The sequence below is a fragment of the Dendrobates tinctorius genome, unplaced genomic scaffold (assembly GCF_039654945.1).
Source record: "Dendrobates tinctorius isolate UK_male_01 unplaced genomic scaffold, ASM3965494v1 ptg000367l, whole genome shotgun sequence".
Classification (NCBI taxonomy): Eukaryota; Metazoa; Chordata; class Amphibia; order Anura; family Dendrobatidae; genus Dendrobates; species Dendrobates tinctorius.
Window position 1 is genome coordinate 2,364,738 of NW_027362033.1, and position 20,934 is coordinate 2,385,671.

The 20,934-nt window shown below is 49.0% G+C and overlaps 1 protein-coding gene across 1 annotated transcript in view; it reads left to right on the forward strand.

Annotated features, from left to right (window-relative positions):
• Window positions 1–406: 406 nt before the first annotated feature.
• The window catches only part of LOC141075692 (retinol dehydrogenase 12-like), a 54,108-nt gene continuing 33,580 nt past the window's right edge, over window positions 407–20,934 (forward strand). The window contains exon 1 of the mRNA XM_073562812.1: window positions 407–665. Coding sequence (XP_073418913.1) covers window positions 422–665 — 244 coding nt within the window. The 5' untranslated portion in view covers window positions 407–421. The remainder of the gene's footprint in view (window positions 666–20,934) is intronic.

A 20,934-nucleotide genomic window follows, 5' to 3' on the forward strand; every position in this document is an offset into this window, starting at 1 on the left:
CGGGTGGTCTCCGAGGATTTTGGCCTGAATACACGTGTTGAACGCCTGCCTGTTAGGGAAACCCCACACGTGTATTCAGGCCGGCCAGCAGTCGCGAGTGCTGCGGCTACGGCGGCGGAAACCAAATCTCCGAGCACGCCAAAATCCTCGGAGACCACCCGAGCAACGAGTATCCTCGCTCATCACTAGTGCTGAGCACTGAGCGGGTTCTCATTCACTGACAGCAAGCAGAGGTTTTCTAGTCTCTGCGGTTTTTCCGTCACAGGACACCGCTGATGATGGCTGCGGTCTGTGCGCGTGCAGCAGCGCTCCGGAGAGGAGAGGGTTACTGCTGCCCTGTAATCAGCCTTGGACCTTGCTATTACTGGTGGGGGAAACTATTTACTTCCCACAGTCCAGATTACAGGCAGCTCTGCCCACAATGAAGCAGCCGGCTCTAGGACCCAGCGGCTCCGCAGGTGCAGAGTGCAGAGCAGGCACCGGTCCCAGCACTCCGTCGCTGCCAGTCATGGAGCTGCTGTCAGTCCTCAGTCACCCTGCCTGGTTCCTGTGCTCCGTGGTCCTGGCCGTGGTGCTGCGCCTACAGAGGAAAGGAAGCTGGGAGCCACGGAAATGCCGCGCTGACCTGACCGGGAAAACCGCCATCGTGACTGGAGCGAACACCGGTGAGTAATAAGTGGCCACACGTACAGTACTGTGCGGGAAGAGTGCTGCGGAGTCCGAAGGGTTAATAGTTTATCATAAGCAACAAAGTGACAGAAATGGAAATCCCATCAGTATCTGGTGACCGCCCGTCCCCTCCATCATCAGTATCTGGTGACCGCCCGTCCCCTCCATCATCAGTATCTGGTGACCGCCCGTCCCCTCCATCATCAGTATCTGGTGACCGCCCGTCCCCTCCATCATCAGTATCTGGTGACCGCCCGTCCCCTCCATCATCAGTATCTGGTGACCGCCCGTCTCCTCCATCATCAGTATCTGGTGACCGCCCGTCTCCTCCATCATCAGTATCTGGTGACCGCCCGTCCCCTCCATCATCAGTATCTGGTGACAGCCCGTCCCCTCCATCATCAGTATCTGGTGACCGCCCGTACCCTCCATCATCAGTATCTGGTGACCGCCCGTCTCCTCCATCATCAATATCTGGTGACCGCCCGTCCCCTCCATCATCAGTATCTGGTGACCGCCCGTCCCCTCCATCATCAGTATCTGGTGACCGCCCGTCCCCTCCATCATCAGTATCTGGTGACCGCCCGTCCCCTCCTTCATCAGTATCTGGTGACCGCCCGTCTCCTCCATCATCAGTATCTGGTGACCGCCCGTCCCCTCCATCATCAGTATCTGGTGACCGCCCGTCTCCTCCATCATCAATATCTGGTGACCGCCCGTCCCCTCCATCATCAGTATCTGGTGACCGCCCGTCCCCTCCATCATCAGTATCTGGTGACCGCCCGTCCCCTCCATCATCAGTATCTGGTGACCGCCCGTCACCTCCATCATCAGTATCTGGTGACCGCCCGTCCCCTCCATCATCAGTATCTGGTGACCGCCCGTCCCCTCCATCATCAATATCTGGTGACCGCCCGTCCCCTCCATCATCAGTATCTGGTGACCCCCATCCCCTCCATCATCAGTATCTGGTGACCGCCCGTCTCCTCCATCATCAGTATCTGGTGACCGCCCGTCGCCTCCATCATCAGTATCTGGTGACCGCCCGTCCCCTCCATCATCAGTATCTGGTGACCGCCCGTCCCCTCCATCATCAGTATCTGGTGACCGCCCGTCGCCTCCATCATCAGTATCTGGTGACCGCCCGTCGCCTCCATCATCAGTATCTGGTGACCGCCCGTCCCCTCCATCATCAGTATCTGGTGACCGCCCGTCCCCTCCATCATCAGTATCTGGTGACCGCCCGTCTCCTCCATCATCAATATCTGGTGACCGCCCGTCCCCTCCTTCATCAGTATCTGGTGACCCCCATCCCCTCCATCATCAGTATCTGGTGACCGCCCGTCTCCTCCATCATCAGTATCTGGTGACCGCCCGTCGCCTCCATCATCAGTATCTGGTGACCGCCCGTCCCCTCCATCATCAGTATCTGGTGACCGCCCGTCCCCTCCATCATCAGTATCTGGTGACCGCCCGTCCCCTCCATCATCAGTATCTGGTGACCGCCCGTCCCCTCCATCATCAGTATCTGGTGACCGCCCGTCTCCTCCATCATCAGTATCTGGTGACCGCCCGTCGCCTCCATCATCAGTATCTGGTGACCGCCCGTCCCCTCCATCATCAGTATCTGGTGACCGCCCGTCGCCTCCATCATCAGTATCTGGTGACCGCCCGTCCCCTCCATCATCAGTATCTGGTGACCGCCCGTCCCCTCCATCATCAGTATCTGGTGACCGCCCGTCTCCTCCATCATCAGTATCTGGTGACCGCCCATCACCTCCATCATCAGTATCTGGTGACCGCCCGTCCCCTCCATCATCAATATCTGGTGACCGCCCGTCCCCTCCTTCATCAGTATCTGGTGACCCCCCGTCCCCTCCATCATCAGTATCTGGTGACCGCCCGTCTCCTCCATCATCAGTATCTGGTGACCGCCCGTCGCCTCCATCATCAGTATCTGGTGACCGCCCGTCCCCTCCATCATCAGTATCTGGTGACCGCCCGTCCCCTCCATCATCAGTATCTGGTGACCGCCCGTCTCCTCCATCATCAGTTTCTGGTGACCGCCCGTCGCCTCCATCATCAGTATCTGGTGATCGCCCGTCCCCTCCTTCATCAATATCTGGTGACCGCCCGTCCCCTCCTTCATCAGTATCTGGTGACCGCCCGTCACCACCATCATCAGTATCTGGTGACCGCCCGTCTCCTCCATCATCAGTATCTGGTGATCGCCCGTCCCCTCCTTCATCAATATCTGGTGACCGCCCGTCCCCTCCTTCATCAGTATCTGGTGACCGCCCGTCACCACCATCATCAGTATCTGGTGACCGCCCGTCACCACCATCATCAGTATCTGGTGACCGCCCGTCTCCTCCATCATCAGTATCTGGTGACCGCCCGTCGCCTCCATCATCAATATCTGGTGACTGCCCGTCTCATCCATCATCAGTATCTGGTGACCGCCCGTCGCCTCCATCATCAGTATCTGGTGACCGCCCGTCCCCTCCATCATCAGTATCTGGTGACCGCCCGTCGCCTCCATCCTCAGTATCTGGTGACCGCCCGTCGCCTCCATCATCAGTATCTGGTGACCGCCCGTCGCCTCCATCATCAGTATCTGGTGACCGCCCGTCCCCTCCATCCTCAGTATCTGGTGACCGCCCGTCGCCTCCATCATCAGTATCTGGTGACCGCCCGTCCCCTCCATCATCACTATCTGGTGACCGCCCGTCTCCTCCATCATCAGTATCTGGTGACCGCCCGTCGCCTCCATCATCAGTATCTGGTGACCGCCCGTCGCCTCCATCATCAGTATCTGGTGACCGCCCGTCGCCTCCATCATCAGTATCTGGTGACCGCCCGTCCCCTCCATCCTCAGTATCTGGTGACCGCCCGTCGCCTCCATCATCAGTATCTGGTGACCGCCCGTCTCCTCCATCATCAGTATCTGGTGACCGCCCGTCTCCTCCATCATCAGTATCTGGTGACCGCCCGTCGCCTCCATCATCAGTATCTGGTGACCGCCCGTCGCCTCCATCATCAGTATCTGGTGACCGCCCGTCGCCTCCATCATCAGTATCTGGTGACCGCCCGTCGCCTCCATCATCAGTATCTGGTGACCGCCCGTCGCCTCCCGCTGATTCTGACGCTGGTCCTCCTGACATATTGTCCTCCATCTCAGCGGTGACATTTCATTCCTATAACTTTGGGTTTTCATGCCCTGATTTCGCAGCGATCGGTCACACGATGATGCGATCTGTCACACGATGATGCGATCTGTCACACGATGATGCGATCTGTCACACGATGATGCGATCGGTCACACGATGATGCGATCGGTCACACGATGATGCGATCGGTCACACGATGATGCGATCGGTCACACGATGATGCGATCTGTCACACGATGATGCGATCGGTCACACGATGATGCGATCGGTCACACGATGATGCGATCTGTCACACGATGATGCGATCGGTCACACGATGATGCGATCTGTCACACGATGATGCGATCGGTCACACGATGATGCGATCTGTCACACGATGATGCGATCGGTCACACGATGGACGTTATAAGGGTTGAGCGGCGATTTCTCATTTTTACACCATTTTTTTAGGGACCGCCTGACATTGTGACTCTGAGGGGTGTATATGATAGAAAATACCCAAAAGTGACCCCATTCTAAATACTGCACCCCTCAAGGTGCTCAACACCACATTCAAGAAGATTATTAACCCTTCAGGGGCTTCACGAGAACTAAAGCAACGTGGAAGGAAAAAATTCACATTTAACTTTTTTCACAAAGAATTTACTTTAGACCCAAACTTTTTCATTTTCCCACGGGTATCCGGAGAAAACGGACCACAGAATTTGTTGTGCAGTTTCTCCTGAGTACAGCGATACCCCGTAAAACACAGGGCGCACGGCAGGGCAGGAGCGCCATCTGACTTTTTGAACACAAAGTTGGCTGGAATCAATGTCGCGGTTGCAGAGCCCCTGATGTGCCTAAACAGTGGAAACCCCCCCCACACGTGACCCCATTTTGGAAGCCGCACCCCTCGAGGATTTTGTACAGGGGTAGAGGGAGCAGTTTGAACCCACAGGTGCGACACAGAATGTGGTGATATTAGCTCGTCGTACTGAATATGGCGTCTGGCGCTCGGGTCTTCACTGACTGCCATGGCTGCTCGAGTGACTTCCTAGGGCTGTGTGCACACGCTGCGGGTTCTGCTGTGGATCCGCCGCGGTCTTGGTGTACAGTACCATTATAATCAATGAAAAACAAAAACCTCTGTGCCCATGCTGTGGGTTTATCCGCGCAGATTTGCTGCGGTTTCTAGTCCGCAGCATGTCACTTCTTTGTGCGGATTCCGCAGCGGTTTTACACCTGCTCCATTACCAGGTGTCAAACCACAGGGGAAAACTGCAACGTGTGCACACACCCTAACACGATCCTAGCCCCAACCCGACGGGCACCAGTCTGCAGATGTAGGCGCGCGCACTGCGCATGCGCTCGCTATTTTCTTCCAGTAAGATGACGTGGAGGGTCCGGGGATTGCAGTGGTACCGGCTTGGGGGCCCCACTTCTCTCTTTGATGTTCTAGATCATATCAGAAATTAATTGAAAACCGGACTTTTTTCCGTGATCACTGTTACTCGGTGAATAACGTCGATCATGTGACAGGAGACCATAAAAACTGGCCCTGAATATGTTCTCCAGGGTCTTCACTACCCCCAGTAGCCGAGACTCCACAGACTTTCCAAGGCTGTGGGTGATACGCTCTTATTTCTCAGCTCCGCTAAAAAGTGGTGTTGAGGGATAAGTACCCTTAACAGCCACCATTAAAAGGTGTATCTGCGGCCATTAGGGGTTCATGACTTTCGTACTCCTCAGTCCACATCCTGACAAGAATCCTCTGGCTGCTGGCTTCATAGTTGATAAGGTTGTAGGTAGGCATGAGTTCATTGAGCTCAACCTAGAGCCTACCATGTTGACCCAGAAGAGGACAAATCCCCATGAGGCCGATGTAATTGTGCCTTATTAGGGCAAAATTCCTTCCCAGCTCCACATATGGCGATTAGACGAGTTCCCGGGATCAGCGTCCACCTCAGAATCTGATGCCCAAAACCTGGAATATTATCAAGAAAGAAGTCTAGGACGCCTTGTACTTTAGTGAATTGCCCATTATAACATCATATGTTAGAGTTCCATAATATTACTGCTCTTACAGTAAAGAATCCGTAGTCTCTCTGCTCTTACAGTAAAGAATCCATAGTCTCGCTGCTCTTATAGAAAAGAAGCCATAGTCTCACTGCTCTTACAGTATTGAATCCATAGTCTCATTGCTCTTACAGTAAATAATCCATAGTCTCGCTCTCTTACAGTAAAGAATCCATAGACACGCTGCTCTTACAGTAAAGAATCCATAGACACGCTGCTCTTACAGTAAAGAATTCACAGTCTCACTGCTCTTACAGTAAAGAATCCGTAGTCTCTCTGCTCTTACAGTAAAGAATTCACAGTCTCACTGCTCTTACAGTAAAGAATCCATAGACACGCTGCTCTTACAGTAAATAATCCATAGTCTCGCTGCTCTTATAGAAAAGAAGCCATAGTCTCACTGCTCTTACAGTATTGAATCCATAGTCTCATTGCTCTTACAGTAAATAATCCATAGTCTCGCTCTCTTACAGTAAAGAATCCATAGACACGCTGCTCTTACAGTAAATAATCCATAGACTCGCTGCTCTTACAGTAAAGAATTCACAGTCTCACTGCTCTTACAGTAAAGAATCCATAGACACGCTGCTCTTACAGTAAATAATCCATAGTCTCGCTGCTCTTATAGAAAAGAAGCCATAGTCTCACTGCTCTTACAGTATTGAATCCATAGTCTCATTGCTCTTACAGTAAATAATCCATAGTCTCGCTCTCTTACAGTAAAGAATCCATAGACACGCTGCTCTTACAGTAAAGAATCCATAGACACGCTGCTCTTACAGTAAAGAATCCATAGTCTCGCTGCTCTTATAGTAAAGAAGCCATAGTCTCTCTACTCTTACAGTAGACTCCATAGTCTCACTGCTCTTACAATAAATAATCCTTAGACTCGCTGCTCTTACAGTAAAGAATCCATAGTCTCACTGCTCTTACAGTAAAGAATCCATAGACTAGCTGCTCTTACAGTAAAGAATCCATAGTCTCACTGCTCTTACAGTAAAGAATCCATAGACTAGCTGCTCTTACAGTAGAGAATCCATAGACTCGCTGCTATTACAGTATTGAATCCATAGTCTCATTGCTCTTACAGTAAATAATCCATAGTCTCGCTGCTCTTACAGTAAAGAATCCATAGACACGCTGCTCTTACAGTAAAGAATCCATAGGCACGCTGCTTTTACAGTAAAGAATCCATAGTCTCGCTGCTCTTATAGTAAAGAAGCCATAGTCTCTCTACTCTTACAGTAGACTCCATAGTCTCACTGCTCTTACAATAAATAATCCTTAGACTCGCTGCTCTTACAGTAAAGAATCCATAGTCTCACTGCTCTTACAGTAAAGAATCCATAGACACGCTGCTTTTACAGTAAAGAATCCATAGTCTCGCTGCTCTTATAGTAAAGAAGCCATAGTCTCTCTACTCTTACAGTAGACTCCATAGTCTCACTGCTCTTACAATAAATAATCCTTAGACTCGCTGCTCTTACAGTAAAGAATCCATAGTCTCACTGCTCTTACAGTAAAGAATCCATAGACTAGCTACTCTTACAGTAAAGAATCCATAGACTAGCTGCTCTTACAGTAAAGAATCCATAGACTAGCTGCTCTTACAGTAAAGAATCCATAGACTCGCTGCTCTTACATTAGTGTAAACGCTGCAGAGCCCAGCTTGTTCCAGGATTGTTGTGAAACATTGTCTTGCCACCTGATGTGGAGAAGTCTACAGTGTCAGCTCAGGTGAAAGTAATTGAGCTGTTTGGCATGCCAGCTGTAGACAGTCCAGTTCTCGCTGGCATAGGGAAGTGTGGTAAGAACTACCGCGCTGTAGACCTTCAATTTGGTGGTAACGCTGTGGTAAGGACCACCGCGCTGTAGACCTTCAGCTTGCTGGTAAGGCTGAAGTAATGACCGCCACGCTGTAGACCTTCAGCTTGGTAGAAAGGCTGTGATAAGGACCACCACGCTGTAGACCTCCAGCTTGGTAGTAAGACTGTGATAAGGACCACCACGCTGTAGACCTCCAGCTTGGCAGTAAGGCTGTGGTAAGGACCACCACGCTGTAGACCTCCAGCTTGGTAGTAAGACTGTGATAAGGACCACCACGCTGTAGACCTCCAGCTTGGTAGTAAGACTGTGATAAGGACCACCACGCTGTAGACCTCCAGCTTGGCAGTAAGGCTGTGGTAAGGACCACCACGCTGTAGACCTCCAGCTTGGTAGTAAGACTGTGATAAGGACCACCACGCTGTAGACCTCCAGCTTGGCAGTAAGGCTGTGGTAAGGACCACCACGCTGTAGACCTCCAGCTTGGTAGTAAGACTGTGATAAGGACCACCACGCTGTAGACCTCCAGCTTGGCAGTAAGGCTGTGGTAAGGACCACCACGCTGTAGACCTCCAGCATGGTAGTAAGACTGTGATAGGACCACCACGCTGTAGAACGACAGCTTGGTAGTAAGACTGTGATAAGGACCACCACAGTGTAGACCTCCAGCTTGGTGGTAAGGCTGTGGTAAGGACCGCTATGCTGTAGACCTTCAGCTTGGTAGTAAGGATGTGGTAAGGACCACCACGCTGTAGACCTCCAGCTTGGTAGTAAGGCTGTGGTAAGGACCACCACGCTGTAGACCTCCAGCTTGGTAGTAAGACTGTGATAAGGACCACCACGCTGTAGACCTCCAGCTTGGTAGTAAGACTGTGATAAGGACCACCACGGTGTAGACCTCCAGCTTGGTAGTAAGGCTGTGGTAAGGACCACCACACTGTAGACCTCCAGCTTGGTAGTAAGACTGTGATAAGGACCACCACGGTGTAGACCTCCAGCTTGGTAGTAAGGCTGTGGTAAAGAACACCATGCTGTAGACCTCCAGCTTGGTAGTAAGACTGTGATAAGGACCACCACGCTGTAGACCTCCAGCTTGGTAGTAAGGCTGTGGTAAGGACCACCACGCTGTAGCCCTCCAGCTTGGTAGTAAGGCTGTGGTAAGGACCACCACGCTGTAGACCTCCAGCTTGGTAGTAAGACTGTGATAAGGACCACCACGCTGTAGACCTCCAGCTTGGTAGTAAGGCTGTGATAAGGACCACCACGCTGTAGACCTCCAGCTTTGTAGTAAGGCTGTGATAAGGACCACCACGCTGTAGACCTCCAGCTTTGTAGTAAGGCTGTGATAAGGACCACCACGGTGTAGACCTCTAGCTTGATGGTAAGGCTGTGGTAAGGACCACCACAGTGTAGACCTCCAGCTTGGTGGTAAGGCTGTGATAAGGACCACCACGGTGTAGACCTCTAGCTTGATGGTAAGGCTGTGATAAGGACCACCACAGTGTAGACCTCCAGCTTGGTGGTAAGGCTGTGGTAAGGACCGCTATGCTGTAGACCTTCAGCTTGGTAGTAAGGATGTGGTAAGGACCACCACGCTGTAGACCTCCAGCTTGGTAGTAAGGCTGTGGTAAGGACCACCACGCTGTAGACCTCCAGCTTGGTAGTAAGACTGTGATAAGGACCACCACGCTGTAGACCTCCAGCTTGGTAGTAAGACTGTGATAAGGACCACCACGGTGTAGACCTCCAGCTTGGTAGTAAGGCTGTGGTAAGGACCACCACACTGTAGACCTCCAGCTTGGTAGTAAGACTGTGATAAGGACCACCACGGTGTAGACCTCCAGCTTGGTAGTAAGGCTGTGGTAAAGAACACCATGCTGTAGACCTCCAGCTTGGTAGTAAGACTGTGATAAGAACCACCACGCTGTAGCCCTCCAGCTTGGTAGTAAGGCTGTGGTAAGGACCACCACGCTGTAGCCCTCCAGCTTGGTAGTAAGGCTGTGGTAAGGACCACCACGCTGTAGACCTCCAGCTTGGTAGTAAGACTGTGATAAGGACCACCACGCTGTAGACCTCCAGCTTGGTAGTAAGACTGTGATAAGGACCACCACGCTGTAGACCTCCAGCTTGGTAGTAAGGCTGTGATAAGGACCACCACGCTGTAGACCTCCAGCTTTGTAGTAAGGCTGTGATAAGGACCACCACGGTGTAGACCTCTAGCTTGATGGTAAGGCTGAGTCCCCTCCCAGACTTTCTTAATGAGATTCCCGAAGCCATCACTGGCTTTGGCAATTGTGTTTTTGACCTCAGCGTCTATGGTCACTACGTGGAGAGTGTGCTGCCCAGGTAGGTGAAGTTGTCCGCTGCTTTGATGTTGAGCGCCTTCACCATGATGCATGGCTGCTGGTTTGGTTTTCTTGGAGCCGGTTGGTAATGTTCATAACTTCTGACTTTCTAGTATTGATAAAAACACAAAGTTGTTGCAAGCTTGTGAAAACGGCTCCATATCAGACTTCATCATCTGCTGCTCTTTGCTGGCGCTGAGTACACAGCCATCAGCAAACAAGAAGTCACGGATGACAGTCTCATGCACCTTTGTGACGGCCTTCAGGCGTCTGGGGTGGATTAGTTTGCAGTCGATCGTTTACCTGACGTAGATTTTGTCTTCTCCGTTGCTAAAGGCACAAAATTATACAGTGAACAGGGTCGGGCGAGCACACAGCCTTGTCTTACTACAGCCTCCAATTTGTCTCCATCATTTGGGACTTTGACCATCATAACCAAAAAAGAAAATTAACCCCTAAAATATAACTTCTATTCGTTAAAGATAAAATTACCCATATATCAGGATCAGAGGGCTATAGTAAACAGTCTTATCCTTGATCGTAAAGATTCTTTAAGGGGGAAATAACTCTGCCCACCTTACCGCGGAGGTCGGCACCCTAAGTTCGACACGGCGCCCCCACTCAAGGCCGACTCTCCCTTATGACCCTGATGGAAAAACTAACAGAAAACCAACACCAGTAACAATAATAGTGCAATCTAACGGCCTATATCTCTTTGGGGAGACCATATAGACAGGGGTTCTCGCTGTAGTATACTCTCTATGGCATCAGTCAATAAGAGACCATATACGTTTGTTCTGTCCTCATTAAATGAAGCAGAATTCATGTAGCTTATACAGGCAGCTAAACCGCTATACCTGGGTCCAATAAGGAGACTGTAGGTTGTATCTGTGCTTTATTGAACATGGTGGTATATTGGCGCAGTGAAACTAATAATAATAATCTTTATTTTTATATAGCGCTAACATATTCCGCAGCGCTTTACAGTTTGCACACATTTTCATCACTGTCCCCGATGGGGCTCACAATCTAAATTCCCTATCAGTATGTCTTTGGAGTGTGGGAGGAAACCGGAGTGCCCGGAGGAAACCCACGCAAACACGGGGAGAACATACAAACTCCTTGCAGATGTTGTCCTAGGTGGGATTCGAACCCAGGACTCCAGCGCTGCAAGGCTGCAGCGCTAACCACTGAGCCACCGTGCTGCCCATAATGCCCAAACTACCCAAACTACAATACATATATACACGCAGTCAGTACGGGGTACATTGGAATACATGTATACATTATAACTCAACATCTGCACTACTAGCTGAGCAGGGAAAAACCTCAGGCTAATATGGGGCAGAAATTAGATACAGGACGTGTGATTACATACCAGCGATGCTGTCACAAGGGGAGAAGAGAAATGAGATGCATCCAGGATGCAGGCTGAGGGAAAATGGAGAACTGGACGGAAAATGGAGGCTGGACTAACCATAATCCCTTGCAAAGCTTACCAGAATGCATTGCAATGGAGGGAAATGGGAAAATGAAAGTAAACACACAATAACACTGCGGTTATGACTCTGGTCACTAGATGGAGCCAGAAAACACTGAAAACATTCAACAAGCAGATAATCAGGGACTCTGAATTAAATGTCGGTGACAGAACAATGTTTATAGCAGAAAGTAATACTAAATAAAGGTACTGATGTTTTCTGTAGTCAGATGGCACCAATAGTGAACCAAAACATGGGAACCGACCCATAAAATAGCAGCGTCACCAACACTTGAGAAGTGTCATGATCCAAGGTGGATCTAACAGTTTAAATGGACAAAGTGAACTTTTTTTCCTTTGGCTTGGTGCCAAAGTGGATTGATTGCCCCCGGTGGCCATTAGAATTATTACACGTGGTGTCGTTCATTCTAAGTTGCCCCGGTGGTGGTGAGCGTAGCGCACTTTAGTTCTTTGGTTAAGAGCATGTGATTAGGTAACAGGTGTGAATGCTCTATAAATGAGTTTCAGGTGTATCATTCACTGTTGGTGATTTTGATTGTGTGTTAGTCATTCACAAGGAAGCCTGGGTGAGGAAGGAGCTGAACATGATTCCTGCGCATCCCAGCCAGAGGGGACGAGTGGCAGCTATGTGGTCTGCAAGAAGGGCTGGCATGGCGTGGTGGAGTCACAGTTTATGGTGTTGGCAGGAAGTGCTTGCATGGCTTGGTGGAGTGACGACTATGGAGAGAGTTGCACTCAGCATGCGGGACTTGGTTGCTGAGAGCTGGACTCAAGCATGCTGGACTTTTTGGGCAGGAGCTGGACTCATCTTTGGGACTCTGTTACTGAGCAGCTGCAACTGGTGGTGGACTCTGCTCCAAGGCTGCACTATGGTGAAGGATCCGGTTATGGTGATGGATCCGGGTGGAGGAGAAGATGCACACACGTGGTGGGCTCTGTTGCTAGGAGCATACGCAACAGCGCAAATCTAAGTGGTGTTCCCCCTGTTTTGTCATCTTTCCTCATGTGTGTTTAGTGCAGTGGTGGGATTAGTTTCCGCACCGACCAATTCCCTAGTGAGGGTTTAGGTCAGGGCGAGCTAGGGTTTTTAGGTTCCTGTGCGTCGCCCGGTGCGGAACCGGCATAGGGAACGTTAAGAGTGCAGGGACACTGGCTCAGGGGAGCTCAGGAGGTCTCCACTTCCCTATTCCCTATGGCAGGGCCCACCATTGTTAATATTTCCCAGGTTTCCCTTATTGTTTAAATTCGCCTTACTGGAGGCGGGGTTTCCAGACTTGTATATACGTGTAATACCTAAATTCGCCAGTTGGAGGCGGTGTATCCAGCTGCACGTGTTTATTATTTAAATTCGCCCCACTGGAGGCGGTGCATCCAGGGTCACGTGCGTCACATGGGTTCGCCTTGCGGTACTCTCTGCGTCCAGACACACGTGACCGTGACAAGAAGAACCTTTTTAGCATATAAGATATTCATAAAATGCCTAAATCCTAGGCACGGCCTTTATGAAACATAAATATGAAATGGACAATAGAAGAAACCCCTTTATTTCAGATAGATACAGGCAATGCAAAAAATGAATCCATACGAGTCACGCTAGTGATGAAAAGATTGCGGTAAGTAATAAGGGATGTACTCATCCAATGCAATGATGTAGGCCCATCCCGATGTGTCCCCCCAGGAGAATAATAAATGAAGGGAAGCAGGGAGCACCACTAACGGGCCTAAAAAGAGCTGAACCTACAAGAAACAAGGGGTGCTACACAATGCACAAGAAAAGGCGAGAATCAAAGAAAGGACAAAGACCACGCATATTAGGCGCACACCCAAGACCATAGGGAGAAATAATGCAAATTTATTCATAGACAGAAAAACGCATAATAAAAACAAAACACAAGGCACGTCACTAATGGTCGCGTACGACTATAGTGTATCACAGTGTAATGTCAATTACAAAAAACACAAATGTAGAAAAAATCCTTATGTATATATAATAATTGCACAAAGTGTAACAAACTGACCCCCTAATCTGGGCGTCCCCAGAAAACCAGCACTCCCTCCAAAAGGGCCACAATAAGCCTATAAGAAGCTGCCACTTCAGGGCCCCTCAAAGCAATCAACCTCTACGAAGATTCTTTATCTGCTGCCGACATTTCTGTCCTTCAGGCGGCTCTCACCTTCTCACCTCTAAGGCCCTGGATACGTTTGTCTTGGTGGTAGTCTTACAGGTTCTCCATCACAAACCTGAAATGGCCAACAATGTGGGGAATGAGGAGAGACCGGCCCTCCGGGACCTCCTTGGCCCTCCACAAGAATGAAGGTGGACCAGGTAGGAGTCTCCTCCCATACAAAAATAAATCGATGTTTTCTCCTTCATTTTCCTTGGTCCCCGCCATAAAAATATTTTTTCTTTGAGCTCGCCAAGAGAGATATTTTGCGGTTGTCCTCCTCTCCGGGGGGTCCCAAGTAACCTTACATTTGATGAAACCTCCCTCTAGAATAATAAGGACTTCATAAGATTCTATAGGGTGGGAGTGCGGTTTTATGGCCTTTATATGACTGAATAACAAAAGGTTCTAGGCTACATCGCCTTCCGACCCCACGGACATATTTTCCGTTACATTTCCTTCTTTGTTGTTCCGAGCCTTAGACTACGGCATCATTAACAAGTACAAAACCAGACCTTGGGGTGGAATTTCCAGTCATTGCCACCTGTTACCTGTACTGGACATTACACTGTGACACACTACAGTCAGACGGGACCATTAGTGGCGTGCCTCGTCTATTGTGAGTTTATCTGTCTATTAATAAATTTGCATTATTTTTCTCTACTCCCCAGGAAAATAGTGATTGCTTAGGATAGAAGGCTGCCACCTGCCGGAAGCGGTCACTATGGGATGCTGCTCATTGTAGCAGCTTCCCATTTACAAGCCTCCTCATCCCCTGATGAACCCTGATCTATTTTCCTGGGGGACACATCGGGATGGGCCTACATCATTGCATTGGATGAGTACATCCCTTAATACTTACCGCAATGAATCTGGAGGAGGGTACAGAAGAATCTGGAGGAGAGGTACAGAAGAATCTGGAGGTGAGGTACAGAAGAATCTGGAGGAGAGGTACAGAAGAATCTGGAGGAGAGGAAACAGAAGAATGTAGAGGACAGGTACAGAAGAATCTGGAGGAGGGTAGAGAAGAATCTGGGGGAGAGGTACAGAAGAATCTGGAGGAGAGGTACAGAAGAATCTGGAGGAGAGGAAGCAGAAGAATCTAGAGGACAGGTACAGAAGAATCTGGAGGAGAGGTACAGAAGAATCTGGAAGAGAGGTACAGAAGAATCTGGAGGAGAGGAAACAGAAGAATCTAGAGGACAGGTACAGAAGAATCTGGAGGAGGGTAGAGAAGAATCTGGGGGAGAGGTACAGAAGAATCTGGAGGAGAGGTACAGAAGAATCTGGAGAGGTACAGAAGAATCTGGAGGAGAGGTACAGAAGAATCTGGAGGAGAGGTACAGAAGAATCTGGAGGAGAGGTACAGAAGAAACTGGAGGTGAGGTACAGAAGAATCTGGAGGAGAGGTACAGAAGAATCTGGAGGAGAGGTACAGAAGAATCTGGAGGAGAGGTACAGAAGAATCTGGAGGAGAGGTACAGAAGAATCTGGAGGAAGGGTACAGAAGAATCTGGAGGAGAGGTACAGAAGAATCTGAAGAAGAGGTACAGAAGAATCTGGAGAAGAGGTACAGAAGAATCTGGAGAAGAGGTACAGAAGAATCTGAAGAAGAGGTACAGAAGAATCTGGAGAAGAGGTACAGAAGAATCTGGAGGTGAGGTACAGAAGAATCTGGAGGAGAGGAAGCAGAAGAATCTAGAGGACAGGTACAGAAGAATCTGGAGGAGAGGTACAGAAGAATCTGGAGGAGAGGTACAGAAGAATCTGGAGGAGGGTAGAGAAGAATCTGGGGGAGAGGTACAGAAGAATCTGGAGGAGAGGTACAGAAGAATCTGGAGGAGAGGTACAGGAGAATCTGGAGGAGAGGTACAGGAGAATCTGGAGGAGAGGTACAGGAGAATCTGGAGGAGAGGTACAGGAGAATCTGGAGGAGAGGTACAGAAAAATCTGGAGGAGAGGAAACAGAAGAATCTAGAGGAGATGTGCAGAAGAATCTGGAGGAGAGGTACAGAAGAATCTTGAGGAGTGTACAGAAGAATCTGGAGGAGAGGAAACAGAAGAATCTGGAGGAGAGGAAACAGAAGAATCTGGGGGAGAGGTACAAAGAATCTGGAGGAGAGGAAACAAGAATCTGGAGGAGAGGTACAGAAGAATCTGGAGGAGAGGTACAGAAGAATCTGGAGGAGAGGTACAGAAGATCTGGAGGAGAGGTACAAAGAATCTGGAGGAGATGTACAGAAGAATCTGGAGGAGGGTAGACAAGAATCTGGAGGAGAGGTACAGAAGATCTGGAGGAGAGGTACAAAGAATCTGGAGGAGAGGTACAGAAGAATCTGGAGGAGAGGTACAGAAGATCTGGAGGAGAGGTACAGAAGAATCTGGCAGAGAGGTACAGAAGAATCTGGAGGAGGGTACAGAAGAATCTGGAGGAGAGGTACAGAAGAATCTGGAGGAGAGGTCACGAAGTATCTGGAGGAGAGGTCATGAAGTATGTGGAGGAGAGGTACAGAAGAATCTGGAGGAGAGGTACAGAAGAATCTGGAGGAGAGGTACAGAAGATCTGGAGGAGAGGTACAAAGAATCTGGAGGAGATGTACAGAAGAATCTGGAGGAGGGTAGACAAGAATCTGGAGGAGAGGTACAGAAGATCTGGAGGAGAGGTACAAAGAATCTGGAGGAGAGGTACAGAAGAATCTGGAGGAGAGGTACAGAAGATCTGGAGGAGAGGTACAAAGAATCTGGAAGAGGGTACAGAAGAATCTGGCAGAGAGGTACAGAAGAATCTGGAGGAGGGTACAGAAGAATCTGGAGGAGAGGTACAGAAGAATCTGGAGGAGAGGTCACGAAGTATCTGGAGGAGAGGTCACGAAGTATCTGGAGGAGAGGTCACGAAGTATCTGGAGGAGAGGTACAGAAGAATCTGGAGGAGAGGTACAGAGGAATCTGGAGGAGAGGTACAGAAGAATCTGGAGGAGAGGTACAGAAGAATCTGGAGGAGAGGTACAGAAGAATCTGGAGGAGAGGTACAGAAGAATCTGGAGGAGAGGTACAGAAGAATCTGGAGGAGAGGTACAGAAGAATCTGGAGGAGAGGAAACAGAAGAATCTGGAGGAGAGGTACAGAAGAATCTGGAGGAGAGGTACAGAAGAATCTGAAGAAGAGGTACAGAAGAATCTGGAGAAGAGGTACAGAAGAATCTGGAGGAGAGGAAACAGAAGAATCTGGAGGAGAGGAAACAGAAGAATCTAGAGGAGAGGTACAGAAGAATCTGGAGGAGAGGAAACAAGAATCTAGAGAGGTACAGAAGAATCTGGAGGAGAGGAAACAGAAGAATCTGGAGGAGAGGTACAGAAGAATCTGGAGGAGAGGTCACAAAGTATCTGGAGGAGAGGTACGGAAGAATCTGGAGGAGAGGTGCAGAAGAATCTGGAGGAGAGGTGCAGAAGAATCTGGAGGAGAGGTGCAGAAGAATCTGGAGGAGAGGTGCAGAAGAATCTGGAGGAGAGGTACAGAAGAACCTGGAGGAGAGGTACAGAGGAATCTGGAGGAGAGGTACAGAAGAATCTGGAGGAGAGGTACAGAAGAATCTGGAGGAGAGGTACAGAAGAATCTGGAGGAGAGGTACAGAAGAATCTGGAAGAAAGGTAGTGAAGATCTGGAGGAGAGGTACAAAGAATCTGGAGGAGAGGTACAGAAGAATCTGGAGGAGAGGAAACAAGAATCTAGAGAGGTACAGAAGAATCTGGAGGAGAGGAAACAGAAGAATCTGGAGGAGAGGTACAGAAGAATCTGGAGGAGAGGTCACAAAGTATCTGGAGGAGAGGTACGGAAGAATCTGGAGGAGAGGTGCAGAAGAATCTGGAGGAGAGGTGCAGAAGAATCTGGAGGAGAGGTGCAGAAGAATCTGGAGGAGAGGTGCAGAAGAATCTGGAGGAGAGGTACAGAAGAACCTGGAGGAGAGGTACAGAGGAATCTGGAGGAGAGGTACAGAAGAATCTGGAGGAGAGGTACAGAAGAATCTGGAGGAGAGGTACAGAAGAATCTGGAGGAGAGGTACAGAAGAATCTGGAAGAAAGGTAGTGAAGATCTGGAGGAGAGGTACAAAGAATCTGGAGGAGAGGTACAGAAGAATCAGGAAGAGAGGTACTGAAGATCTGGAGGAGAGGTATGAAGAATCTGGAGGAGAGGTACAGAAGAATCTGGAGGACAGGTACAAAGATTCTGGAGGAGGGTAGACAAGAATCTGGAGGAGAGGTACAAAGAATCTGGAGGACCTTCAGGATGTACTCTTCCATCAGACTTACCTCACCTCCAGCCTCCTATGTACTCTTCCATCAGACTCCTCTGTACCCTCCTCCAGCCTCCTATGTACTCTTCCATCAGAATCCTCTGTACCCCTCCACCAGCCTCCTATGTACTCTTCCATCAGACTCCTCTGTACTCCTCCAGTCTCCTATGTACTCTACCATCAGACTCCTCTGTACTCCTCCAGCCTCCTATTTACTCTTCCATCAGACTCATCTGTACTCCTCCAGCCTCCTATGTACTCTTCCATCAGACTCCTCTGTACTCCTCCAGTCTCCTATGTACTCTTCCATCAGACTCCTCTGTACCCCTCCTCCAGCCTCCTATGTACTCTTCCATCAGACTCCTCTGTACTCCTCCTCCAGCCTCCTCTGTACTCTTCCATCAGACTCCTCTGTAGAATCATAGAATCATAAAGTTGGAAGGGACTTCCTGGGCCATCTGGTTCAACCCCCTGCTCAAAGCAGGATTTGCTAAATCATCCCAGTCAGATGTCTGTCCAGCCTCTGTTTGAAGACTTCCATTGAAGGAGAACTCACCACTTCTCGTGGCAGCCTGTTCCACTCATTGATCACTCTGTCATAAAGTTTTTTCTAATATCTAATCTGTGTCTCCTCCCATTCAGTTTCATCCCATTGCTTCTAGTCTTCCCTTGTGCAAATGAGAATAAAGTTGATCCTTCTACAATGTAACAGCCCTTTAGATATTTGTAGACAGCTATTAAGTCTCCTCTCAGTCTTCTCTTTTGCAAACTAAACTCTCCCAAATCCTGCAACCTTTCCTCATAAGACAGGGTTTGCAGACCGGTCACCATTCTGGTCGCTCTTTTCTGAACTTGCTCCAGTTTGTTGATGTCTTTTTTAAAATGTGGTGCCCAAAACTGGACACAATATTCCAGATGAGGTCTGACCAAAGAGGAGTAGAGGGAAATAATGACTTCACGTGATCTAGACTATGCTTCTGTTAATACATCCTAGAATTGCATTTGCCTTTTTTGCTGCTGCATCACACTGTTGACTCATATTCAGTCTGTGATCTATTAGTATACCCAAGTCTTTTTCACATGTGCTGTTGCTTAGCCCTATTCCTCCCATTCTGTATCTGCTTTTTTCATTTTTATTGCCCAGATGTAGTACTTTGCATTTCTCCCTGTTAAAAACCATTCTGTTAGTTGCTGCCCATTGCCCCAGTTTATTTATATATTTTTGAATCCTCTCTCTCTCTCTTCTCTAGTATTAGCTATCCCTCCTAGCTTTGTGTCATCAGCAAATTTAATCAGTTTACCCTCAATTCCTTCATCTAAATCATTGATAAAGATGTTGAACAATACATACATACAATACATACAATACATAGTTTCTAAAGACTGAGACACATCCTATAGTTCTCTGAAGTCCAGCCCGGTTATGAGTCACCAGAGGGGCGGTTTGTGAGTTTAACTTGTGCTGATAAAAACCCAATGCCTCTTCCGTTAATCATTGGGTTAATTGCATAATTGTCCTGATGCTGGAGAGCAACAGAGGGCTGTTAGTGACAAAAAGGTAACAGTATGTAGCTCTACACAACCCCCTCCCGACTGCGTGACCTGAGCCTAACAGGAAAGAGAAATAGAGAGGGCTGAAAGAAAACAACAAACAAATACACTCATAAAATAACTGAGTGGAAATCAAGGGAACGGTAGGAGGGGCAAACCAAATAGGTAGAGGATTAGGATAACACACAATACCAAATCCACGCAGATATCTCCTCAAACAACACAAACTGACTGCAACTAATTCAGAACTCCCCTTCACCACCAAACCAGGGAGTTGTGAACTATCATCAGCTATTCCCTAGCGCAAGAGGTGAGCTTATATAACTGAGTGGAGTGGCCAACACAGAACAGCTGAGACAATTCAGGATGGACAGCTCCAGGAGTGAGAGCAAGGAAGACCTGCACTGCTAAAGGGAAAGTGAAGCAGAGTTAATACATGCAGGGGTTTGTGGAATCAGATGCCGTGATCTTTTGGCATCTTCTGTCGCTCTATCCGATGTCTCAAGTTCTGTTCCTCTTGCTCTGTAAACCGCACCCTTGAAGCCATACACTACCTGTAATGGGTATCCAATCAGCCTGTATAAGTGACTTGTGGTGGCAGCGAGTAGTTCTTTTGTTATTGCTGTCAGTTGTCATGATCCAGACCAGGGTTGAAGTCCTGTTTTTCCCTTTTTCCCGGTCTGGTCATGTCTCTTTCTCAGCCTGTCTGGGTTCAGGTTTTCTATTTATCACCGCTGCTTCTTGCAGGCGATGTCAGTTATAGTTCCTGTCTAAGGCTGCTGTAGCTGACTCTGATTGCTCCTGCTATGTTTGCTATCTGATCCCGTGTCTGTGTTCCCCTATTCCCGTCCTTACTCAGCTTTTCCCTTTAGTGTGCTGACTCTCTGGTTTTGACTTGGCTTGCATCCTGACCTGCTTCTGTCTTTTGTTTTATCTGCTTCTGTTTGTTGCTGATTCTCTGGCTTTTTTCTAACCATATGTATTGCTGTGACCTCTGGTACTTTGTTCCCTCTCTGTTGCTGACCTGGCTTTTCGGACTACTCTTCTGCCACCTAGTGGCTCCTGCCTGCTGCTCTGTGGTTTCACTGTGAGTGTACCTGTTTTTCCTTCACCCGCACCCCTGGTGGAGGTTATGTGCTACTGCGCTGCAGCAGGCATTACATCAGTGACCGTACAGGAGGTGTATACACATATTCCATGGCTTGTAATCGGAGGTGTGCATACAATATGCTCACTGTTGGTTTCCCCATTAACCGACCTTGTGTTGGAAGCTGCCACGGTCTCGTCCATCACTCGTCAGCTAATTGCGTAATTGTCCTGACGATTTGAGGCAGTGGAGTTGCGTTTCCCTTGACAAATTGAG